The following is a 26482-nucleotide window of genomic DNA, read 5'->3' as shown; positions in this document are numbered from 1 at the left end:
AAGCCTTGACTTAGTAGTAGATTTGAATTCATCTCTCTCTGCTGGTGAGTGGGAGCCGCGTGGGCAGTGCTACACTTGACTGTAATGGAGGATGTTTTTGCTACACGCTAACTGACCCAGACTCTGAACTTTCTCAGCAGCTGCTGGTTTAACATACTTTGTCTGACCCTCTGTGAGGGAGGAGATATTTTCCTTCCATATCACAGGGCACTGAGGTTAAGACCTCGCTGCTACTGTCTAATTTTCAAACAGTGAAAAGTAAGGTTGAGTTGAAAGGCAGTGTTCGTCTCAGCAGCTTTGACATTTAACTGAGCAATGACGGTCACGTTGTCATTGTGTGAGTATTGTTCACTGCGGACGTTCCCTCTGATCCCAATACTGACCCAAAGTTGTGTGTTGTGTGTAACTAGATGCCAAATTTGAATGAATAAATGAATGAAAGATTGAATAAGCAGAGAGAAGACACAGTTCATTGTGATGCACCTGGACCTGTTTCTTAAAAGGGGAGTAAATGAATTAAAGACTGACGGTAGCCTTTAGAAGACGCCAGCATTACTTAGCAATGTCTTCATGAGGACAGCCATGCATAAAAAGAATGAGGTCTGTGTGAGTCAGGGGCTAAAGATATTTCAAAATATCTGTGCACAAAAAAATTAAGCAAAAGTTTGAAAACATTTATATTTTTAAGGAGCTGTTTGTAAGTTTTTGTTATTGCTACATGGCCAACATTATCATTAATGGCTGTTTAAATCTTGCCTAGAGCTTCAGCCGTTGTTGTGAGGTTGTAATACACCCTCTGAGCAGCACTATCTGTTCAGGGCAGATTGGAGGCTACAGTGACTTGGTTTTGGAAAGTGAAGAGATCGGATGACTGGGCTGGAGCTAGCCGGTTAGCATGCTAACTTCAGAAGCAATAAATTATGATCTGCTCTGCAAATCAGGTGAGATAAACCAGTTAAGGTGTCAATGCTGTGAATACCAGCACTCACTAAAAAGGTTTTGGTGCAATTGTTATGTAAGTGTTGACAACCACAGATATCAGGAAGTGTTTATAAACCAAAACACAAATTCATCAGATAATGCCCACAGCATCTTCTCTCTGTGGTGCAAAGACACAGAATGGAGTTAAAGGAAGTGCAGCTATACTACAAAATAAAGGAACTAGTAATAAATCAGCTTTGATTACTTCACTTCTTTGAGTAGTAACCCTAAACCATGCATGTTGCTGTTGTTGTTTGCACCTTAAGTTCCTGCTTTTACTAACCCCAACCCTACCCTAACTAATTCATCCAACAATGCAGAAGTTAACAGATTTTCTTAGAAGGAAATTAAAGGAAAAGTGTTTTAAATGTGTAAACCCTTTTCCCCAAATCTCCAAAACTGCTCCAGTGTGTTTATATAATGAGAATCTCTTCTCACCCTTGTTGAAATTCTGCCTCAGGTGTCATGTGGACTTTCTCTCCTCAGGCAATCAGGCTCGATCACTGGCACCTGCGTAGCCTCTATACAAGCTCAGTTCATGCTGTGTTGAGCTTTTGGTCTCAGTGCTCCCTGACTGATATGTGTTGTGTAGTGTCCTTTTTTAAAAAAAAAAAAAAAAAAACCCCACACACAACACCAAGTTGTGTTAAAGGGTCCTGTGGTTTGCTGGGGATATATTTGTATCCTGTAGTCCCAGGTTACCTGCAGCTTTACCTTCTGAGAAGTTTCTGTTTTATTTAGCCCTTTGTGATACACCTACATCCTTTACTGCTTTCCTCTGCTGGTTTCAGTTGTTTTAAAAAGTACCCTTAAAGGCAAATGAGACTTTAAACTTCCCCTTATTTGTTGGCTTCTGGTGCATTTTCATATTTTAATCTGAGCCAGTTCACAGCCCGTAACACTAAGTTTGATTGCTTACTCTGTTATCAGATTTGCTGGTTCACTGAATTGTTGCACTCCTGCTCTGAACACAAAGTGCATATGCGTGTTTTTAGATGATGATCATGACGATGGAGAAAACAAGAGAAATCATTTGTAAAAGCTTTTGCAAAGGGTGGCTTTTTGGACTCCCTGTTGCAGAGTGTTAAAGGATACAGAATTATTTTATTTTTTCTGCAAGGTGTTCTCTTTGAAATCTAAAAGTGAGATCATAGCTGTGCAGTTTTATTTGCAATCTTGCATATTCTGTTGAATTTTTGCTGATGCTCAGTTATTGATAATAGTGCCCTGGAAGAGGAAAGCTGCGCATAAGTTGCAGCTACACTTGACCTGCTTTCATGCTGTATTTTTTCTTTAATGTATAGTATTTCTATGTATTTGATGGTTGCATTTCTGACTAGAGTATCCAGAACAATATAAATCCTCCACTTCCCAGCACACTAATATCATTGATATGATAGACTGAAAAAAGGGTTTCCCAAACACATAAATTTAGCCCTAAACACATTTTTAATGTACTCTTAGGTCCTGTTTTTGTTTTGCTCTGGTTTTTCAGTGCAATGTGTTTCATTTTGTCATAGCCTACAATGTTTGGTTGTCTTGTTTGCTGCTCAATCTTGTAGGAAAATGCAGTATATTTCAGGAAATGTTTTGTTTTCCAGTTTGGCTCTTTGATTAAGAGTTTTTCCACATTCAAACTGTCATAAAAACTGTGCAAAGGCAATCAGAAAAAATGTACTGTCATCAGAAAGAGAGCCGGAGTAAAATGCATAACGAAAGAGACTGAGAATGCATGTAGCCTAACTCTCTTACATTTAAACAAATAGTTTTTATTTGTGGTTTACACTTGTCTTGCTGGGAACCTTCACATTTATCTCTTGCACTCACACATTTTATGTAATCCTGCATGCCACCTGCTATGTCTCTGCTGTGGGCAAATACAACACACTTGAAGGTAAATTATGCCTTTTTCTTGTTCCTGCTGAGACTGCACTCCTAATAACAGCCATCTGTCTAAGAGGTTCATGAAGCAAACAATGCATCTGTACCACAATCATCTTTAGAGATGTGCTGCTGTACCGTTCTGCCGTTGGGTTGCCCCGCAGATTTAAGTTCAGCAGAGGTGACATGAATCAACCTGAACTGAAGCATGTGCTGAAGATAATTTCACCTGGGAGCTCGGGTGAGACTGGTGATGGGGTGTCAAGCAGGAGTAATGTCTGAAGTGTCAGTAAATCACGAACAACACCGTGGCAGCCACAACATTATGTTTTGTCTTCCTTCAAATTGTGCTGTGCAATATTTTTTTTATTTTTTTTTTTAAGTCCTTTAATCAAGCTCCAACTGTGTTCTTAGAACACACTGAAGATGATTACTACTTCAATCTTAACTGCATATTGTCTGATGTGAATATGTGCTGATGTCAGTCTTCTCCATCACTACCTCTTTTGTTCATGTGTATGTATCAAGACTGTAAAACAAGAATTGTGCATCCTACATCTCCTGAGTCTTAGTCTTCATTAGTCAGTGTTAGTCACCGTGAAAACGTCATACATCTTTTGTGGTATAAGCAGAGGATCAAAACAAAATAATAAAGATCTCATTTATTTTGCTGACTTATGTTTCACCTACAAGAATTGCTATTTTCTCCTGTGGTCTGACCAGCATAAGGCTCACAAAAATATTATACACCATGTAATATGCTCTGTGGTCAGCTTGGATGAGAACAGGAAACCCTGCCCAAATTAACAAAATAAAGGGACAAATGCTCTAATGTGACGACAAATGAAACTGACTGGGTGTGAAGAGAAATAAAATTTTTAGAGGGAATAAAAGTTAATCATTTCAAGTTCGTCTAGCTGAGAAAATGGGACAAAAATAAAAATGGAGTCTTGTGGTAATACTATAGTTTTCCCTCATAATCCACAGTCATGCAAGAATGATTACTGACTTGTGCAGAACTGGCAACACATGCAGGTTATTTGCCTGCCTTAAATGCATTTTCACTTCAGCGGCAAATGTGGTAGCTGTTTGCTTGTTTTTAAAAATAGAGCAGATAATGAGAGGTGTCTTCGAATGAGGAGCCCAAAATTCAAGAGGTATTTTTTAGCTGGCAATCATCAGAGTCAATCAGAGTTGAAATAGTGTCAAAAGTAAATTCTTCCCTACAACATACAAATTCTCTCATTATCTGCTGCTGCTCTCCAGTTTTTGTACTTGTCAGGAAGGCTCACAGTGAGTGGTCTTAATGAGTCTGATGCTGTGCAACGAGGAGGAAAACAAGTTCTTATTATAATTCTCTTGATTTTCTAAATGCATTAATTCTCATAAGTATGGTACAATCCAGCATTCAGTTAATGTAAATCAACATAAACCTAAGGCAACAATTAATTTTTACATGCAGGTTTAACATTTTACTGGCACCAATCAAATGAATTTATAACTAATGGAACTGTGCACTGTCTAGTTCTCTGTTCAATACCATCTATCCATCTATCCATCACCAAGGACAACTATAACCTCCACAGGCCAAGCATAGCACATGTAACCACAACTCTTCCACTGCTTAACAAACCAAACCACTAACTTTGATATCCACAAATTTCATATGAGCTAAATTTCCATAGCAATCAGCACTTAAATGATGCTGTCTCTATAAGAGGACACTCTAAACAAGACTTTACTGATTGTTCCAATCAACTATAACAAACTGTAAGTGTGAGGAAAACAAGGAGCTCACAGCAGAAGTAGCACAAGCCTTGTCATCGTATCTAGGTCAGAAGAAAACAATATTTTCCAGTCCATATGTACTTTGGATGTGAAGCGGTCGTAGTAGACGAAGCTACTCCACCTTAATGCACTCCCTCATGTACCTCCATATGGGGGGAAAGGTACACCTCCTGTTCTTCTACAATAATAATCATCATGGTTATCACCTCTTATAGCACAACAAATGTACTCATGGGCATGCATAAGAGGAAAAACACACATACAGGAAAATAGACAGATGGGGGCAGAGAGAAAGAGAGAGGGAGAGAGATGATGGGAGAGAGAAGCCAGGGAAACAAGAGAAAATAAGAGTGTGGTATTTAATGGTGAAACAAGATGGATAGAAATGGTGCAGGAAAAGGGAGGGATGACAGATGCACATCTTGTTTTGTATTTACCTGACACGGCATCAGAAGACATGCTTTCCTGCTGCTGCATCTTGAATGCTGACTCCAGTGTGAGACTGAGTGTGTGTGTATGTGTGTCCACAAGCCACAGAGAGTGAGTGAGCGAGCCAGCATGCCTCACTGTGTGTTTTGATGACGGGAGTCCGCGTAGCAGCTCAGGGAGGGTCTGAGCAGAGGAGCGAGGAGGGAGGTATGGGAGAACAAATGAGCTTCTTTATTACGTTGCCAAGTGTCTCCAATCTCATTCTCAATTTCTCTCATTCTTGTTCTCATTTTCTGCGAGTGTGAATGTTTGTCTCAACACAAAGCACATGTGCTGCAGATGAGGATTTATGAGGTACACGGAGGCAGGGAGATGGGAGGAGCATCAGGGAAGGAGGAATTCATAGAGGTTGAAGCAGAGGAGGAGGAGGTGCTGAAGAGAGGAAGAAAGCAATCACCTTCAGTGTAGGCTTACTCATTCAGGCACTGAGCCATTACTCTTCCCTCCCCTCCACGTAACCTTGCACTGCAGAGTGCTAAGCCAATTCAGAGCTTACATGGACCACAACATCTGTTTGGCTATGTGAGACTGATCTTAACTTCAGTCAATTTGCAGCCTGGATGGCAAGATGCCACAAAAACCTTGTCTTCAGCTGGCGTGTGCAGAAAGACCTCTCCAAAATCTCAAACCGTATGTTTTCCTTGTTCCTCTGTTCCTTTCAGTGGCGTGCAGTGACTTCAACGGGAAAGCAGAGCCAAAGAACCAAGTACACCCACTGCACCCAATCCTCCCACCACCACCATCTCAATGTGCTATTCAGCAGTTTTTACAACACTGAGGAAAAATGAACCCCTCAACATGCCTTATCATGACAGCTGTAGCAGTGGCTCTCTCTAAGGTCTCAGACCTGTCCTGTCTCGTGATTTTGTTTCCTGTGCTGAAAGTCTTTCCCCTGCATCTTGCTGCAACCAGCCTGGAAATCTTCACCTTTCTGCACTCCTTCCTGCCTCAATATGCTGTCCCAGATTTCTCAAACTTACTGCAGGTCTTGCATAGAGAGCTGGGTTCTCCCTAAACATGCAACCTACATTTACAGAGCAAATGCAACAAGCACATTACTATAATTTATCATAAATCAGCGTAATTTTGCTGCTGCTACTTCTTGCTGCTTAGGAAGTAACGTAAGTAATGTGCAAAATGCGTACAATTTCCACATGGTAACGCGCCCACTCTGCTTGACAAGCCCCAGCCTTTGTCTATTGCACACAACGACACCCACAAAAATGATGAAATGATCGCAACAGCTGCTCGACAAGCTAGCTTCAAAAGACTATAGTCTTCCGCGGCCACAGGAGGGCAGTAAATTACAAGATGAATGGAAACTGGTAAAATCACATCCTTCATGGAACAGAATGCTTTTCTATCTATTTTTAGCTAAGCAGTTTGCCTTGCTTGTCCTGATGGCACGCCACTGATTCATTTGTAAAATGCACACCAACACTCTACTTCCACTGAAAAAGAATCACTCCGTGCTTGGTTAGATGAGTCAGAGATTTTTAATGTTGTCCTTGATGGCTTGTAAGATGAATGAGAGTCTTCTCTTTCAGTTGATTAAAACCCCATCAGATGACACCAAGGTCTAGTATGTGATGTGCATTCAGTTTGAAGTTTGTAATTCGAGGAATGCACTGTGTTTCTAAAACACTAATTATGCATGACAACTAGTACACGCCATTATGCATGCTTGAGTACTATTTTTTTTCTTAGGGAGCACTTTCCATGGATTCCACAGACACCCTGTTTACACTTGGTATTAAAATGCCTTATGCTGTATTTGTTATCCAGATAATAAACAATCTTGTTTACAACTGGTATTTCTAATGCATTTTCTTTCCTCTTTGAAGACTGATCTATGTCCTCTGGAGCAAACCTGCTCATAAGTAACTTCAGGTGGTGGACTGTATTTTACGGCATGCGTTTAAGATCAGAACACAATACAAACCAGACTTCCTCCAGAGGTGGTCAGTGAGATCTGATCACAACATTTACATTTTACATTGACATGTGTTTTTCCTTATCTAGATAAGGTGCATTTTTAATGCCAGGTGTAAAAAGATTTCTAATTGCCCTAAAAACACAATTTTTGACATTTCTTAGACTGCTGATGTATATTAAGCTTGTGATTAATTTGCTCAGTTAGCTGGGCATCACTTCAAAAACCTAATGTCCAGTTTTCCATCTTGAAAAGGTCACCATTGTTTTCTCTGCTAATTGGGCATGATAGGCTTGTGTGTTCTTTTTTTTTTTTTGTAGTATGGAGAAAGGGCAGCCAGTAAGTGCAAAATTCCTCTTGAGCTATAGGTAAGATGATCTAAAGAGGGCAGTAAACATGACTGCAGTTTTGACAGGTGGATCCATGCTACGTGCTCCACTGGATTAAATATAAAAGCTCATTCTCTACCCGTTTAAACATTCCATCTCGGTCTACTGTGAGAGCCTATTTCATGCACTTTTTCTTTAAAACAAAACTTTAAGAAAGCAGGAGAGGTATAATTTGATTCTAAAATATGCATTCATATTTTAAAAGAGTAGCTTTTCTGCCCCTGGCAGCAGGTCTTGGGTGCTGTATAATCATATTGCACCTCCCCAGGGAAGAGCAGTTTTCTGGAGTACTGGTCTGGACTGTCTTACCAGCCCATTAGTAAACTGTCTGCCTCTAATGTATTCCTCCTACTTGCGATGTATTCACCCTGCTCCATCCCCCTTCTCAGATTGTGCACCATGATTGCACTTGTACCTGTGGTCACCAAAACTGCAAAAATGAGTCATCCAGTGTGCTTGTGAGTATAACCAGTAGTAGCAATAACAGTGCCAAAAATAACTTTCATTTTGACAGTGGTTTGCAAGTGGCCAAACAGTTAAATTAAAGAGCTAAAAAGAAAAAAGGGAGCTTCATGCTGCAGGAGGATTTTCCACAACCTGGCAATGCAATGTTTTTTTGTATTAAAGGCTGATAAACGATCTATAAAGTATTAGCAAGTGATTTATCAACATTAACAAAGTCATTTATTATAGCATATGAGATACAATATGACTCTAAACCAGTCCTTGAATATCTTGCAGTGGGCAAATGGATGAAACTTCTCTGGAGTTATGCACAGTATTCATATGTACAGTATATAATAGAGCAGATATATAAAATGTCATTGACCTCACTGCTACTGTCACCATCTGGTCTTTAAAGTACTTTTCATAATAATTATAAACTGTAGTGGCAATCACAGTAAATACACACCATTTCAAAAACTCTCTAGATCAAGTGTGTGTGTGTGTGTGTGTGTGTGTGTGTGTATGTTTATTACCCTCAGTTTATTGAATTGCTCAGTGGAAGCATGTTATCTGTGACCATTTCTTACAGTTTATTCTTAATTATCTTGTTCCTACCGCTGTGACTCATGGAGAATCTAATGAAAAAGGAAGAAAGTGCCTGCCATCTGTCTGTTTACACAACTTGGATTATATTCATGTGGAAACATACAGTCTGGTGTTTCTTTAGTTGCCACATGCAATTAGGCTTTGACTGACTATCTTCTATATAGAAGGTCTCCACAGAAATAGTTTCCGTCTGCATTATGTATCAGATGTAGATGTAGCATAACCAGTGCTCGGTGAGGTCGGTAGCACTTGGCAATAATAAACCAATATGAGAGACATACCACACACTTAATGGAATCTATCTTCAGACCACCTCATTAAGTCTGAACTTGATTTTGTTTGAACATTGCTAAGACAAATCATGGATCTAGGGGCAGTTATGACATTTGTAAATTATGTGGTGTAGGGGACTGGGGTGGAAACAAAAGCTCCAAAAATCACTCCACCCTTCCCCTGTGATCCAAACACTGGTGATAGCGCTGCATGGGATTTGTTGTCTCAGTGATGGAGGAGTGGAAAACGGCTGCTCAGACACCTTTCAAATTACTTAGTATTAGAGGAGTGGTGGCAGTAGATGTAAGAAAAAAGAAGGAAAACAACCTGGAGAGATTATTTTGAGCAGGGAACTGAGCAGACTGTGTTTTTGTTTTTTAGCATTAAGTGCAAAAATGACAATGGAAACAATATGATTGACCTTGTCACTGGCATGATTTGTGTTTTTCATGTGTATTGAAACACCACCATCTAGTGAACATTGAATCAAATTGCAGGATACAATTTCAGTTTTTGCAACATGAACTGAAATATTTATTTACTTGTGTCTAATCAGCCATCATGACTCACACAAGTACATGTTTGTATGCATGTTCATATACTGTGCATACACATCAATTTGAGCTCAGGTGTATGAATGGATACATATGCAGTAAAGTAACACCCACCCACACAAAAAAACACACACACAGCTGCCAAATGGCCTGATCTCTGGACCTGATGGGGAGGATTATTTTGGCTCCACAGACACAACACCCGACTAAACCATGTCTGCAGTTTCTTTGTTGGGGCCTCATGCCGGAAACTGGTTCTGCAGACTGAGGCTTAGAGCGTGTTTTTGTTTAGTGAGGTAAGCATGCATGGCTGAAAAGGTCTCTGTGACCACCAATGTGGCATCGTATACCCAGCAGCATTTCTTGTCTTTAACATTATTATCCTCAGTATATCTGTAGCTCTAATTGAGGTTATATATGATGCTAGTAAATGTCTTATTACATTTTTCTAATTTAAATTTTAAAACACGCTCTAACCAAGGCTGAAATTCAGCAGTATTGCCCTTTTTTTAGTACGAACAGCTCTCTGTCACCAACTGCTTCCCTCACAACAATAACGGGAATGTAAACATCACGTGTGCACATGTGTTTGTGTCCCTCTTCTGCAGCCTGACAAATCAATCAAGTATTGAATAGTAGGTACATGTAGACCACTCTGACATCCTCTTCCTGAGTGTTGCTGATCGGATTTCTTTTTGTGAGGATGCAGCTTTTTTTAAAAAAACATTTAAATGTTTTTTTAAAATCGTGTGAGTCTCCAGTTCATAACACTAAATTTAGTTCTCTTTTTAAGCATATGGTAATAATTATAAATGGGCAGTGGTGAGTAACAGAAGTACATGAGTATGATCCTTACCGTGTGGTGCATTTGTAACAGAAATTTCCCTGCGTGGATCAAAAAAGTCTTTCTGATTCTAATCATCACAATAGTTTTAGGTTAATTGGGTAATCAGGATAGTACAGTCATGCCATCAATAGTTTCCAGCCCAATTACTATGTTAAAGCTGCAGGGAGAGTGATGTCATCTTAAGTAAATGCAAAAACAAAAAGAACAAATTTCATCAAATGCAAATACTCAAGACTCAAAAGATTACCTTATACTTACGGATAAGACTATTAGAGGACAGTGTTAAATGTACATCAGTATATAAACAATTATGCATAATGAGGTGGAGGCAAAGAATGCATAATACAAACTGTCAACCACTTAAAAGTTAGTTTGTGGTCATTTTAATCCATGTTGCATCAGTTTTATCAGTGACAATCAACTGATAATGTAATGTGTAGCAGTCAACTGGGACTGTTTCACTTGTCCCGTTACACAATTTTAACAGCCAATTAGAAACAAGTGTTTTCTGTGGCTGCGATATAAAGCTCTTTAAAAGACAGAAATCAAACCCCACAGTACATTGTGGAGTTTACAGTGAAAAGGTCAAAGCAACAGAATAATGTAAATGTCATGTATTGAACTTCTGTTCAATAGAGCGTTTGTTTTCTCAACCCTGCCAAAGCCTTCAGCACACAACAGCATGTGCGCATGGCTCGGTTTCCTTGTTCGGCTGCAGTCCATGCTGGGATTGGCTTGGGTTTTGAATGATGTATCAGTCATCTGGAATGGCTTCATCCATCCACTTCATGTAAGCCAAGCTGCCATCCTCCACTGGGAAGCTGAGGACTTCTGGGTTTGCATAGGGGTGAACAGACCTTGAACAACACAAATGTGTCACATAAAACCAATTTGTTCATAAAGATTTGCGCTTCAGCACAACCAGTCCTCCAACCTTAACAATCATACAATCATTTTTTTTTCAGTCCTCTAATACGACCCATGTGACTGTCTCCTGACACAGCGCCCCTACGGCAGCAGGCCTACTGGACCTTGGTTGTCATCGTTACAATAGTAGACACGTCACAGGTTACCTTTGTCAAACGGTGATGGATAATGGAAACAACAAACTGTTACTTCGACATGGGAATCAAACACAGCTCATCCATCCATCCACACCAACCTCCTCTTGACAGGGATATTGTCGCTCTATGTACTACTCCACTGCACTTTTCTGTTTGCTCCCATCATTAATACAACCACTAGATGTTGCCTAACAAGAAAACGTCATAATGACCTGCTGCACAAACGACCTATGTGTCTTTTTTAAACATGTAAGCGTTTTGGGTTTTTTTTGTTTTTGTTTTTAAATGATAACTTGCTTCCATGTATGTAAAGTGTATATTATTGAATGGCAAATCTGATTCTGATCTTTTGGCAGTGGTTCATGAGAACATTGGATGCAATGTTCTCATGAACCACTGACAAAAATCTGCATATGTTACAGTAGAAGATATGCTGTTTGACTATCTGATAGATCGGGAAAGAAAAAGAAAAAAATAAGGATTCATGTAGAATATGTAAGATCTTGCACCTGACATTAGAAATTGTGGACGTGTAATTATCATTACTTCCCTTTTTTTTTTTTTCTTATGAATGTATCTGCTTTAAAATTACATTCAAGCTATAGCAACTAAATCTTCCTTCTTCCATCTGAGCAACATCACTATATAAAAATAAAAAAAATAGAACATTTTATTCATTAAAAAAAGTGTTTCCCAGGGCTACTGGAAAACTGGAGGTCCTCTAGGGGCTTAACCAAGTGTGAAGTAATGAAATTTTACGCACACAATGAGGCGGAAATTGAAAATAACCATTATGAACCTTTTTTAACGTGTGTCTACCATATATTACATAAAGCAAAACCTCACCTCACATAGTCTATGACTTGCTGGATCCTGGACGTCTTTGTTTTCACCAGCTGCAACAACAATGACATCTCATCTTACAGTTCTGCCTTCATTTTCCACATGCCTGTTGAGTACATGTTGATCACAAACTGACTTTTCTCAGTAAGCTTACCATCAGAATCTCACTTGCATCCTGGATTTCACCTTTCCAATAGTACCTGAAGAACCAGAGAAGATAAGACATGATAACTGTTCCATGTACTGTAAATGACTTAGGACTAAAAGTAGCAGTGTGTGTACATCCTGCAGAGCCTTTAAATTCTGTACAAAAACATTTCAAGAAAAACTGTATTTTCCAAAGGAACACAACAATCAAACCCTCACCACCCATTTATTATGGCCACTGTGATTTACAGGGATATCGTCAAACTGTTCCTGGCAGGCTTTTATGCTGTCAAGTGCAAAACTGCCTTTTTCCCTTTTAACGTGGTGTTTTGTTTTTTTTTTGGACTGTGAAAGACAGCGACACAAACTGAGAACCCACATGACCGAAACTTTCACACACACAAACACCTAACTACCTCCAACCCCCACTATGGCCCCGAAACTAATCAACCACATCCTCTATTTTTAGGCTACACCTCTGTTTGGTTAACAGCTTCAGTGCTGCCTTTTCTGTTCAGTTACCATCTGTCCTGTACAGCCTGAGATTTCACTTCCTTGTGCCCCCTGTGGTTATGCATTAACAGGAAAGCTAATCCATGCATAAAAACACATGGCTGCTTTGAAGGCCAATTGCCATATACTTTCTATGATGGGAAAACTGATAAAACCATTTGGGTGCAGCCCTGTTCACCTTGTGGTTTCCTCAGTAACCAACCATGCAGTAGAGGATAAAAAGAACATGCAGTGCATTCAGAAAGTATTCAGACCCCTACACTTTTTTCTAGATTTTATGTTGCAGCCTTGTGATGAGACTGTTTAAATTCATTTTTTCCCCTCATCAATCTATACTTAATATCCTATAATGACAAAACAGAGACAGTTTTAGGCAGTTTTGCAACTTCATTAAGAAGGAAATTCTGAACCATCACACTGACATAAGTATTCAGACCCTTTACTGAGTACTTAGTTGAAGCACTTTTTGGCAGCGATTACAGCCTCGAGTCTTCTTGGGTGTGATGCAACAAGCTTTTCACACCTGGATTTGGGGATTTTCTGTCATTCTTCTCTGCAGATCCTGTCAAGCTGAAGTTGGATGGGGACCGTAGGTGGGCAGCCATTTTCAGGTCTTCCCTAAGCCACTCCTGCGTTGTCCTAGCTGTGTGCTTCGGGTCATGAATCTTTGGCAAAGTCTGAGGTCCTGAGCACCCTGGATCAGGACTTCTCTACTCTTCTCTGTTTAACTTTTAGCCTCAAACCTCACCAGTCTGTGTCCCAGCTAATGAAAAACTCCCCCACAGCACTATGTTGCCACCACTGTACTTCACCGTGGGGATGGTATTGGGCAGGGGATGAGCGATGACCAACGTTAAGCTTGAGTCGCAATTGAGTCCAAACAGTTAAATCTTGGTTTCATCAGACCGGAGAATCTTGTTTCTCTGTCTTTTAGCTGCTCTTTTTGCAAACTGCAAGCAGCTTTCATGTGTCTTTCACTGAGGAGAGGCTTCCATCTGGCTACTCTGCCATAAAGCCAAGATCAGTGGAGCACTGCAGTCATGGTTGTCCCTCTGAGCTCTGCAGGTGGTTTCTACAACCTTATGACCTAGTTTTTGCTCTGATGTGCATTGTCAGGTGTGAGACCTTACATAGACAGGTGTGTGTCTTTCCAAATCACATCCAGCCAATTAAATTTACCACAGGTGGACTCCAGTCAAGGTGTAGAAACATCTCAAAGATGATCAAGAGAAAAGGGAGGCACCTGTCATAGTTTTTCCTTTGTAATATTGTATTGAGTGAAGGGGTCTGAACACTTTCTGAATGCACCGTATGTGTTTATGCCTGTAAGTGTCTGCATATGAGAGAGACATTTTAACTAAGCTAGTCCTTGTGGTTGTGCATCAGCTGGGTAGAAGGTTGTGTCAAGATAGGGGTCAAATATGATTTACATTGTGGAGGTCCTGGAGAGAATGTTAATACTGGCTGCCAACCGCCTCTCCATGATTGCCCTGGAAAAGAAGACAGAATGGTGGGGAACGTAGATGAGAACGATGGGGGCAGACATGGAAAGAGAGGAAAGAAAAATTAAACACTTACAAACCACCAGCTGTTTATCAATTCCATGAAACATTACGGTGCTATTCATGAGAGCTGCAGGAAAATACTTCAATGCAGTAAATTCTGAAAAAAAGATAGTAAACTTTGCTTTCTGCTGCTACTCAGCTGATATTATAGTTCATCACCATGCCCCTTCCTCAGACCAGGGGCTCTAGAGGAGGTCATTTACATATCTGGCACCCGCTCTGTAACTACTTTCTGTTTTGACATGTGGTAAATAGATGGAGCTCATTTACATGCAGCTAAAATGCCAACAAAGGAGATGAGAGTGCAAACATAACGCTCTACCAGTAGTGGGTTTGAAGAGATTGTATCTCTTCTCTATAAAGAAAAGTCTCTTGTGTATGAGTGACTTTGAATTGTTTAAGTCAATTCAATTAATTTGCAAACCACAAGTCGCGTACTAAAGCTAAAGAATTTAATTAGCACCCAGGATTAAAGGAAAAGCTCTATATTTCTGGTAAATACACTTATTCACTTCCTTCTCGAGTGTTAGATGAGAAGATGAACACCATTCATTTCTGTATGGTAACTACGAGGCTATAGAGCCAGCCACTGGTTATCCAAAGACTGGAAGCAGCACCTGAAAAGATAAGTTTCTATCTTGCTTTCTCAATGCATAGGCCTGCATAAAACTGAAGTATAAAAACTGCACTGTCTCCACGAAATTAACCATTAAAACACAATTACTCTGTAAATCTTACACTTTGGTGGTTGTACAGATTAAACTTGTTAAGACATGTTAATCAGTGAGCTTTAGAGGTGCTGTTAGGCAGATATTTTTTTCCTCAACCTTTTTGACAAAGCCAGAACACACATTTCCCCCATTTCCAGATTTTTGTGCTAAGCTAACTAGCTGCTAGCTCCATATAGTTTTAATCTTCTCACCTAGCTCTCCCTTAAAGGGGCTATATGTAAGCTTTCTCTACCTCCAAACATGGTGTCTTGCCTGCAGCAGGTGGTGGTGATGGGCGATTGCCAAGCCCTTCAGCCATTGCTGCGTTTACAACACAAGAGGTTAGCCTATAATCAGCCCTCTGAACAGCGCTACCACTTCAGGGCAGACCGGATACTACAGTGACTTGCTATCAGGCCGGGGCTAGCTGGTTAGCATGCTAACTGCGTCATAAGTGATTAAAAATAGAAGAAAAGCAAGAGTTAACACTGGCGAGCTTTCCACTGCTGGAGACAGCTCTTGGCGACTAAAGGAATGAACTTTAATGCTGAACTTGCAGCGTTTCTCCCTGACTTGCAACACTGGCTTTTAAATAACAGCAAAACTTGCATATAGCTCCTTTAAAATGTCAAACTGTCCCTCTGAATCACCGGATCAGAAAATTAAACCCTGTGTTTCCACCGTTTATTTTTTAAAGACTGTAACATGTAACCTGATATGATTTGTGGTGACCACTCACTACTGCACCTGCCAATGTCCTTGGCTGCCTGTTCGTTAGGACTGTTGAGCAGAAGGACAGAGTGGTGGCCTGGTACGTAGCTCCCTGTGAAGGCTGAATGGAGCTGGACGCCAATGGACCACAACCCCGGGAACATGGACACAGACAGGATCAAGAGCTGGAGAAGAGGGGGGGTGGTGTGGATGCAAAAAGGGACAAGAACATTTCAATGTGCTGACAGGTTAAAGTCGCCTAACAGACTTTAAGAGCATGTTTGTGGCGCCCCAGGATGATGTTTGCATCTGTAATACATTATTTGGAAATGTGGTTTGTTCATGTTTTTTTTTTTTATTTTATTTTACGTCTGGATGAGGGGAAGTTATAACTCAATTTAATTATCTCCCACTCTCTGAAAGGATTGCCATGTTTGTGTTGGATTGGATTCAGTATTTATCCTCTTATTATTTGGCGCTGTCTGTCAGAGATAAATGAGTATAGGCCTTGGCTTGGACGCAAAGACCAATTTATAATCTGTCCTACTTCTGTGCACAGCATCACAGCCAGACATGGATGCATGTAAAATCCAACACAAATGATGTTAGACAAAATACAATCAATAACAATTGCACATTGTTGTGGGTTCCTTAAGACTTTTCTCAAAGTTTTCATGTTATACTAGTCCATATAATAATCACAGCAGCTCTTACCACACAACACATGGGCAGCACCGAGCGAAAGACAGGGTGGAGGACAGCCTCTTTATGACACCGCTGGAACAGCCACTCCATCCTGTCAGTGGCAACAAATGTCATTCCCAGGGTCCGGCTGGTGTTGACAGGAAGCGGGACAAACCGTGCTGAGCCTCATTCATAAAACCGCTTAGTCTTTCTCCCGGGATAACAGGTGTGCTGTCATTTTCACAGCCACTTCGGCCGCGGTTAAACAGCTGCTCTGCGAGAGGGAGAAATCCACTGGAAACTCGTTACCTTCCAGAGAAGAAGTGCATTGTGTTGACAGGTACTGTAGGTCAAAGACAGAGACAAATATCCGCGCCGTTCAATTGGTTGCTTAGACTTCCTGACGCGCCAGCGACCAATCGAAATTGCCCGTCCACCTCCGCCGCCCTGCCTCCTGGCCCGGGTCATAATCGGCTTTGGTGTTTGAGCCGTACGAACAACTTTTTTTTTTTTTTTTTTTTCTGCCCCACGGCGTGTTTTGTGATGACTGCATAAGGCTGTGAACCCACGACACGGAAGACAATACCACTGTTTATATAAAGGTGTTCTTCAGTGGACTAATTATAAAGCTATTGGACCATTTATCTTACTTAATCCACATTGTACTGATGCCTGTATCCAGTGATGGGACGTTTAAGTATTTGTTTTATTTGAGTATGTTCATTTTGTACACATCTACACCGCTTCATGTCACAGGGAAATATTAGGTTTTACTTCACTCCAAAAAATGATGGTGTGGTGGCGTAATTACTTTGCAGGTCTAAGTTGTGCATATAAAACACACAGTCATCTTATAAAGCATGAGTGTGAGGGGGTCTGGGGGGTGTGGTGGGTTTGTTTGCAGTCGTGAGGCTTCAGTGGTGTAGTTTCTAGTTTGCATCCTTGTCGTCGATAGTACTGGGGCCTCAAAAGCAGTCCTGCTGCAGAGGGTGAACTCCATTAACAGAAGGTTGGGGTTACCTTGTAGAAAACAATGAGTGGCTAATCGTCTGTGGCAACATGAGGGTGGAGTTTTTATAATTGTATTGCATTATACAGTGTGAGGACACACACCACTGCAGGCTTGGGCGTGCCTGGATTAGCCTTGCACTATGTGTGCACACTCACACAGCTGCTGCTGGCCAGGGGCATGTCTACATTGGCCCTGCACTATTCCTTTTTTGAACTTCTCCCTGTCTTTACTTTGAGTGTTCAACTTCATAATTCACTGAGTCTCATAAGGATCGAGCACACAACCCCAAACCTTTCACACAGTTCTCTAAATACCAAGAGCTATTTGATCAGAGACACTTGCCTTTCATTTCTTAAAGTCCTTCACTCTTTCATCTGGTTGTTGGACTTTCAAATTTACGAAGGCTTAAAACTTCCAAGCACTCAAATACCTAGAGCTAGCTGTAAAAAGACATTTGACCCCTCGAGTGTTTATGTTGCAGCAGTGAAGTATTTGACTCTTTCCTTTGGACACTGGACTTGAAATTTTTGTGAGCATCACAATGATGGAACCACTGGCCTCCAACTCCTTGAGCCAGTTGGACTCTTAAGGAGTAAGAGGAAATATCTCTCTATCTCAAGTTGGCTTATATCAAGAAGTAAGAGGACTACTGAAGTTTTGAGGTCTTGGGTTTGATTCTCGGGATCTACAGTGCATTTTGAAGACACTAGGGGTTCAGTTGTCTGACTAAATGGCTTGATATGTTGACTAATTTTATGGTAGTTGCTTAGAAACGGAATTTGGAAATGTTAAAAATATTTCAGAAGTCCACAACAGAAAATGACACATTACTTCTGTTTGGAGTGTCAGAGCTGCAGAGCTGCAGAGCATGATTAAATACAGTGGATTTTGATATGCTGTATATCTGCGACTGCTGCTGACAGTTTTTATGCAGCATTACCTCTCCCAAATCTGTCTGTTTGAATATCTCCTTTTAGTTTTGTAACAGTTTGTTCATATTAGCACACCAGGGAGTTCTGGGATTTCTAAAACTAAGTAACATCATTTTCAAGGATAACAAAATGATTATATACATGTGTCAGCGATTACCCATATAACCTAAATAAGATGAAATAATCATAAAGAGTTTTATGCTACTACACCAAAATATGGTCATTTTTGTCACCTTTGCAGCAAGAACCATCACAACTTCAATACTCTCCTACATAAGCTTCTGAATTTTAATGAGATCAGAGGAAAACTAAATTATATATTTTGAAGAAAGAGAAAAGTTTCTCCACCACTGCCTGTAAACCAATAAAAGTCCCAAGAGAATTTCGACTTTGGAATTATGCATGATTTGAAAGATTAGTAATGGGCTCCTGTTACGGAGCAGATAAAATTAACATGAAAACATAGGGACATCTTTTTTTTCCCCATGAATAGGAAAGGGGTCTCAGATTTTTGGTCCTCTCAAACCCTCTGCTGCCAAACTCTTATAAGCTCTTTAATCAGCTGTGAACTTTTAATACTGGCTGGCCTGCAGCGGCTCACATAGTGCAAGGCCAATCCAGGCACGCCCCAAGCCAGGCCGTCACTGTAAATAAGAATTTGTTCTTAATGTCTTGCATGGTGAAATAAAAGTTAAAAAAATACTTTTATATAACATAAACACTGTCTTTTAAAAGTTTAGAGGACACATGCTGCAGAGTGATGTAACTGCTATCCGTCTGTAATGGGAAGAGGAAGTGTCATCTTTGAGTGGAATGTAATAATTAACACCTCAGCACCTGGACAAGGCAGATGTGTTTGTTTTCACACTGAAAGCTCCGATTATTCTGTAACAAGATGAAAACCTGCAGAAAAATGGCAAAGAAACAAAAAAAAATGCAAAAATACAGAGCCAAAGAAGAAGGCTCTGTATTCTCCCGTTTTAGTGACAAAGACCAGGCTCTCTGATCTGAGGATATTTTTGTAGGAAATACAACAATTACATGCAAACGCACAGGTGTATGGATGTGGGTGAACACAACCCACACGCATCAGCACTCACAATTTGTAAAGCAACTTGTCCCTTTCAGATAAGCTACACACAAAAGCCAAGGACTCTGCAAGCCTGCATGAGAATGAAGAAGATGCAGACAAACAGGAATATTAAAGAAACATGAATAATTCAGAGCCGCATTGTTGACGCAAGAACAAACCAAAGTGATACAGCATGCTCAGAATTTTCCATGTGAAACAGAAAAATGGTGTAAAAATTGGATGTGGGAAAACAGGTTAGTAAAGAAAAATGATTTCAGCGGAGAAGCTGAATTTGCTGAACGGTCGAAAGACGCAAAATTAGGGCTTTGATGGGGTGTGTCAGTTCAATGGAATTGAAAAGTCGCTTCCTTCAAGCTCTGGATTTAAAAAAAAAAAAGGTGGTTTTGTGCAGGATGTCCACATGGGGGAGCTGTGGGTCCACGCATTTCTCTCTGCCTCATCCCCTCCTTCCACTGTGAATAAATATAATGTAGGGTGTTCATTTAGCATGTATAAAACTCTCATCGACTGAAATGAAATGTAAATTCTCCAGCACAGCAAGCTGCATGACTCATCCCATCCCCCTCTGCCCCCCTCCCTTTTTTTTTTCTCTTGACCTCTTCCCTGCCAGCCTTGTGCACTTTGCTTTGCCTGTCCCCACCCTCCTCTTTCATCGGACATGGCACGGATCCGAGAGCGAGCAGCAGGGGGCGCCACAGGAGCCACAAGCTTCCAAACAAACCAATTTATTTCCCAAGCTCACCCAGGCTTCATTTGAGAGCCCATCAGAGAACTCCAATAGAGCCACTTAAGCCACTGTTCCCTAACATGAAAGAAGGAAACCAAAATAGAGAGATAGGAAGAAAGTCAAGAAGCCAGAAGAGAGGCGTTTGATCTGCTTGTTCTGGGGCATCACTCAGAGGGGTTTGCTTCCCCAAAGGAGTACCGAGGTCTGTTTGTCCCTTAGAAGTCTAATGTGAAAAATAGGATGATATTTATTTCTGTCCATGCTTCTTGTGTGTTTGTATATAATGAGGCCACGAGGTCTACAGTAGGAGCGGAGAGGAGAAAATGGGAGATGAAAAGAAGAAAGGTACAAAGGAATCTGGCAAGAGGTGCCTTGCCTAATTTGCCATTAAAGTGCTATTGTCTCACGGTGGGATCAATGAAGTTTCCTTGCTGTGAAATAAAGCGAATTCTAGCAGGGAGAATTAGAGAGATGAATAGAGAGCAGAAAACAAAGACTTGAGTGAGGTGTGTGTGAACAGGGGAACAGAGGATGATCACTCTGAAGGGGCCAGGTACTCCGTTGGCTCTCACTTCTGCTGTCTTTCTCCCTGTGTGGCAGTGCCATTACTGCACTGAATGGGAGGTACAGGAGGTAGGGAAAGAAACTGTGGACACCAGTGGACACATGGAGGTGAGATAAGTCCTAATGAAGGGACTTTCCAGGCTGTGATCGTCTCCAAAGAAAGAGACTGGTTCTCCCATAGAGGTTAATTAAAAAAGTCATGGGGGCCGAGCAGGGAAGTGTCTCCATCACCGCTGTGAACCCCCGTGACCCCTCGATCCTCTCGCACAGACATAGCCATCCATCACAGCTGATTCCTGGGCTGTCTGGCTCCCGCTGGTGCCACTGAAATCCCTGGGTGACTAAAAACATACAAGTCTATGTAGCAGCACCGCAACTCTGACAGGCAATGAGAAAAAAATACACCACCACCGAGACATCCCCTGCTGAAGTCCCACAGGTAATGAAACCTCTCCCCTTTCAAGGATCAGACAAACACCATATCTTGTCATCTCCTTTCCATTCTCTTCCTCGATGTTTTTTTTTTATTTATTTTTTATTTTTTGCCCTCTATGTCGCGACTGCTGCAGCACACAAGGCCATTTATCAGAAAACTGAACTGACTGTCATATTTTTTTTATTTCTTTTCTGCTCTCCACAAAAAAGATGGCAAAAGTAGAGTATTTATGTTTGTTTAGCAACGTAAGCACAGGGTTCATATCCAAAACCATGGGTGAGCATTTAAGCTCAATGCATGCCCAGAAACAGAGAGCAGAACATAAGAGCATCGCCTTCCCCTGACCACAGCATGAAAGAATCAGCCACCATCAATAAAGAAATCCCTCCAGCAATCCCTGCTGAGAAGAAAGCTTTGTCATCCCTGTTTCCCTAGTTCTTGGAGGAGAGGACAAAGGTGTGATAACGTGCAAAATGGAGAGACAAGAGCAACTGAGAGAGAGAGAGAGAGAGAGAGAGAGAGAGAGGAGAGACAAAGAGAGACAAATGGAACGTTTTGGTTGATTGGTTTTGAGAGAGGACAGAGAGCCTGGAGCAGTCTTACAGGAAAAGTTAAACATTTTCATAAATCTGTTCTCGTGGAGATCACCTGCGGCGGCTCGAGCCTTAAATCACATCATGCCTGACTGGTTGAGAGGGAGGGAGAAGCCGATCCCACACGCGGGGGGCCACCTCCACGACAAAAAAAAAAACAAAAAAAAAAAACAAAAAACTGTGCTTCCTCATTACACTTTCCTCACAGAGCCGTCTGCAGCATAACCATTCCTCGTGCTGACGCAGGTGGAATGAGCTCATTCCCCCTCCATTCGCAAGCTGAGTGCACCAAAATTCAGAGAGGGGAGAAGCATAATAAGTTCAGACTCCCAAGTTAGAGTGCCTGCAGGCAATAAAGTGGAGGATGAACAGTGTGACTTGATGGAAGAAGAGTGTGTGTGTGTGCATATGTTTGAAAGGGGGGTTACATCTAAAAAAAAAAAAAAAAAAAAAAAAAAAAAAAGGGGAAAAACATTCCTCTTGACTGCACAAATTTCTCTTCACTTAAATTCCACAAATCCTCCTGCAAGTATTTATTCTGACTATGTTCCACAGGGGTGCTCTGACTGATATGACTCTTACTTTTAAAATAATGAATTGAAATACTCTCAAACTTACACACACAACCCTGGTGAGGATTTCAGATGATGAGAACTGGGCCATGCAGGTGGATTCATGGGTTCAGTTCTGCAGAAATTCTGTCCGCGAAGGCAAGGTCATTTGGAAAAACATGGCACAGGAAAAAAAAAATCTATAGATTCATTGATGTGCTGTCCGACACAGATCAAACTTTGAGCCTGGTGTATAGTTAGGATGTGGGTGTGGTGTCTGAGAGTGTGTTTGTGTGCGTGTCAACCTCAGACACGCAACCATCACAAAGTGGCATTATGGAAATGCGGGAATCACCATGAAAAGGGCAGCTAGAAGCATGCTCAGGGCAACCTTTTTATATACAGCAGCTAATCAGCCAAGCAACCGCCTTCACTCCTATTTACCCTATTTATGAGTCACCCCTAAACCTGCAACCACTTCATCTAATCTCTCCTCCTGCCTCTTCATCCTCCCTGGTATGAAGGCAGCAGCTTCTTTGCTGTATTAATTGTTTTCCACCTGGGCCTTGTTCAGCTCCAGCGTATTATTCAGACCTTCACTGCCAGCCAGATGATAACCTCCAACTGCTGTGAGCAATCAACAAGAGTTCACCTGCTGTATAGCGTCCAGAAGGAGGAATCACTTCAGAGCCAGGGGAGAGACGACGCAGGGAAGGTTAGTGAAGAACAAGGAGGAAAACAGCATAAGAGATAGAGGAAGGGTGGACAGAGGACCATTTTATGCTCCTTCAAAGGGAAATCAATGCTAATGAATGGGTTGGTTTGTGCAACGTGGTGATAAGAAAATCACCAGCTTAAGAGGATGCTGCTCTGATGTGCGTGTTTTTGTGTGTGTGTGTGTGTGTGTGTGTGTGTGAGAGACCGGAAACTGATAAGGATGTTTGGTATCAAGGATGGACAACCCACTCTGCAAGGTACAGCAAACACAGGTGTCCTGACCCATTAGGAAGTGGTCTAAGCTAAAGACCTGGTCAATATCCAGGGTGTTGTATCGATCAAGCGACTGCCACTGGTTGGCTGTGGATCAGATGATGCAGCCAATGCAGATGAAGTGTTTCATCAAAACAGGCTTTGTCAAAACATTATCTCCCCTTGTTGATAAATGGCCGTGCAGAGCGTGTTTTAAAAAATTTGTTGGACATATGTGGCAGAAAGTGTGCTGCAACCTGGGCAGTGCTGAGATTGAAAACTGCCAGAAAACACGCAGCCAAAACCGGATTAAGCAGGTATAATTTTTAATTAAATAATTCATAACAGTATTCACACCTCTGAGTCAGTCCCGGCAAGGCTCAGCCAACATGGATCGATTTGTATGGGTGAAAAAAGGTGTTTTAAAAAAAACACCTTCAGTTTTGTCATGTGTAATGACAATCCTTCCGGCTGCACCACGCACATCTGTAGTTGCCGTTGGGCCATGATGAAACCACAACACATTTATTTAACTCATGGGACCGACTTAACAAGGTTCCTGTTGAGAAGAATGAAGTGGATATTGATGGTAATTACAAATGTTTTCAGAAGCCTGGCAAAGTCAGGTCCGCAACTGTGGTGGTGGTGGTGTTGAAGGGGGGGGGTTGTTCTCCAAAATGCTAATTAAAGTGGGAAGGTGTATAAAAATGCTACAAATTAGCACTGCGTCCCTGGTGATATCAAGTATTTTGCAGGTTGCAAACATATTTGCTCTGCTTATTTATCTGCATGTATTTGTTGGCCTCCACATTTTCACTGTGCTACAACGAGTATGGTTGGGAGGGTAGAAGTTTACAGCAGATAACAATAGAAGCAGGAGCGGCGGAGATCAAACGATTTTATTTCTGTTGTAACTGGGAGAAGGGGGCTCCTTTCGGGGCCTCTTTTGGGACTACTGCTCCAGATTCTGATATCCATTTTCCCTTTGTTTTCTCTCTTGGCCCTTTGAAATATTTAGTGAGAATCCCTGACTAACACACACGCACATTAAGTGTGTGTGTTTGTATATGTGTGTGCGCACTTACAATCACCACGGTCCCTCCAGGCATCAATCATCAACTCTACACTCAACATCTGGATGTGGACAGTCTTTCCCTCAGGACAACAACACTTCAGATCTCTCCATTTTAGCATAGAGCTCTTCCTGAGGGATTGCTTCTCCCAGCCCAGCTCTGGCCCCCCATCTTATTTCACCACTGGAGGCTCCACTGAAGAATCTCTTTCATCAACTGCCCCACTCCATCTCTTTATTTCTCCATTTATCTCCTCCTCTGTTATACCATTACCCCTGCCCATGGGTTGAACTTGGCCTGCAGATGTTGACAGTACAGTGCACCATTTAAAAGGCTGATACATTTACATCATGTTTGACCTATTTAAAAAAAACAAACAGGTCAAACATGATGTATTTACATACAAAAAAACACATCTTTAGGCTAGAGCATGTTATGTATGACCTCCCACAAGACTACATTCACTGCAATAAACCATTATTTCATAACATCAGATAATGCTACTGTCGCCCCACAGCCCCCGGTACGGCATTAAACCTCCGCAGAGCACAACCTCTAAGAGCCTCCTTGCAATCTGTAGCACCTTGTTAGTGCACACACACCATATGAGGCCTGTTGTATTAGTTATTCTAATGCATGTCTTGTTATCCATATAGATGAGAGACGGAATAGAACAGCAGATGGCCGGGGAAAGAGGGAGCCCCATCGCAAAATCATCCTCCAGGAACGCGAGGATCACATTCATCGCACCGCACATACCTAGAGACTTGCAGACAACACTGTCTGCCACCAAACATTTCACCACTCTCCAATTCTGCCCAATTCTCTGAGATGTCTTGGCAGGGAGCCAGTCGGCAGATTGTATGTAAAAGTTGCACAGGGATTGTCAACGGGTGATTTAATCTCTGCTCCCTTTCCAGGAGTTTCCTACCGGATCTGTTATCTCCAGGTCTGAGCAGTATTAAAGAGTGTCAATAATATGGCCATTTCCCAGATATGAATCTACAAAAACTATGAATTATACAGGAGTGCGCCCCGTTGGCTCTGAAGCTACAGAACATTTCATAAACTATTTGCAAACACAGCTAGCACTTTCATCTTTGGAGGAGTTCCACATCCAATTTCAGAGCATTTATCTTCTAATAGAGAGCATTTGCAAAGCTAATTGGGGATATATTTGTACATGTAACACCACCTGCTGAATTACCTCAGCATAACAAGATATATACATATACAAATGAGACTCTAATGAAACAAAACTGGAAAGGTATTGTAGTCATTAATAGGCATGTCTATTTTTTTTCTTTTTTTAATGAGCACCTTAGTCGCACTGATACACTTAAATTATTTCATTTGAAAACAGACATTTCAGCACTTACATCCTGTAAGAAAACCCCCTGCCTATCAGTATTTTTTGAAGACTGATAGTCATAAATTGTTTATTAATCCTGTATAGGACATTAGGTAAGATACGCTCTTAGCTGGAAAATAGATCCATTACTTTGTAACTGCATGAGAGGCGGAGGGGGAAAAAGAAAAAAAAAAACCTTAAAAGGTTTTCCTATTGCATCAGTTAGCTTATATTTGTGAGAGCAGCCTGGCAAGAGAGAGAGAGAGAGAGGGAGGGAGGGAGAGAGGGAGAGACAACAACAGCAGGAGCAAACAAGTCAGCTGTAAGCTGTAGCTAAAAACCCAGGATGGGAAAGATTTTTCCACCATTGTCGACATGACCCCTATTGCATGTTTGTGCTGTGGCCCGGTGGCCTGCTTCTCCCATCTGACACAATGAAGACAGACGAGCTGCTCTGAGATCTGCTCTCTGTGCTCCGTTTTATCCATTTTTTTTTTTTCCTCTTGGAGGCTTTTCTTGTGACTCTTACATACCTGCGTGGACTACATTGAAAATGTGTCGGGGTTTCTGCACGCTCTTGTGCAGCCATGCTTTCCTGTCCACACTGGGATGAGAAGAAAAACACAGGCCGCCATCAGCAAGGTCAGGAGAAATGCACATGATCCAGTTACACACATAACTGATATCCATTATCAGTGCATGTCCATTTTCATATACACTAGTGTCCATCTAAAAATAGTGTCCACTCATGAAGAC

At 41.4% G+C, this 26482-nt stretch overlaps 2 protein-coding genes across 7 annotated transcripts in view; both read right to left on the bottom strand.

Moving 5' to 3' along the window:
- The window catches only part of dab2ipb (DAB2 interacting protein b), a 145791-nt gene extending 140687 nt beyond the window's left edge, over nt 1-5104 (bottom strand). Inside the window, exon 1 of one of the 2 annotated variants that reach the window (XM_071466879.1) lies at nt 5088-5104. The gene's annotated coding sequence lies outside the window, so the exon portion shown is untranslated. Of the gene's footprint in view, nt 1-1419; nt 2398-5087 lie in introns of those variants that run through there. The other variant, XM_071466881.1, reaches the window with a different exon arrangement.
- A 5451-nt stretch (nt 5105-10555) lies between these two features.
- Nucleotides 10556-26482, bottom strand: part of LOC139611886 (protein CutA homolog) — a 49874-nt gene continuing 33947 nt past the window's right edge. For 2 of the 5 annotated variants that reach the window (XM_071466892.1, XM_071466894.1), the window contains exons 3-7: nt 15778-15926; nt 14186-14245; nt 12250-12295; nt 12099-12148; nt 10556-11045 (exon numbers count right to left, since the gene is read on the bottom strand). In XM_071466892.1, coding sequence (XP_071322993.1) covers nt 10943-11045; nt 12099-12148; nt 12250-12295; nt 14186-14245; nt 15778-15905 — 387 coding nt within the window. In that variant the 5' untranslated portion in view covers nt 15906-15926 and the 3' untranslated portion in view covers nt 10556-10942. Of the gene's footprint in view, nt 11046-12098; nt 12149-12249; nt 12296-14185; nt 14246-15742; nt 15927-16455; nt 18656-26482 lie in introns of those variants that run through there. The other 3 variants (XM_071466891.1, XM_071466896.1, XM_071466895.1) reach the window with 3 other exon arrangements.

This window comes from Trachinotus anak, unplaced genomic scaffold, assembly GCF_046630095.1.
Source record: "Trachinotus anak isolate AG129_WGS33_773 ecotype Australia unplaced genomic scaffold, CSIRO_AGI_Tana_v1 ptg000028l, whole genome shotgun sequence".
Taxonomy (NCBI): domain Eukaryota; kingdom Metazoa; phylum Chordata; class Actinopteri; order Carangiformes; family Carangidae; genus Trachinotus; species Trachinotus anak.
This window is presented reverse-complemented; position numbering and strand designations above follow the sequence as displayed.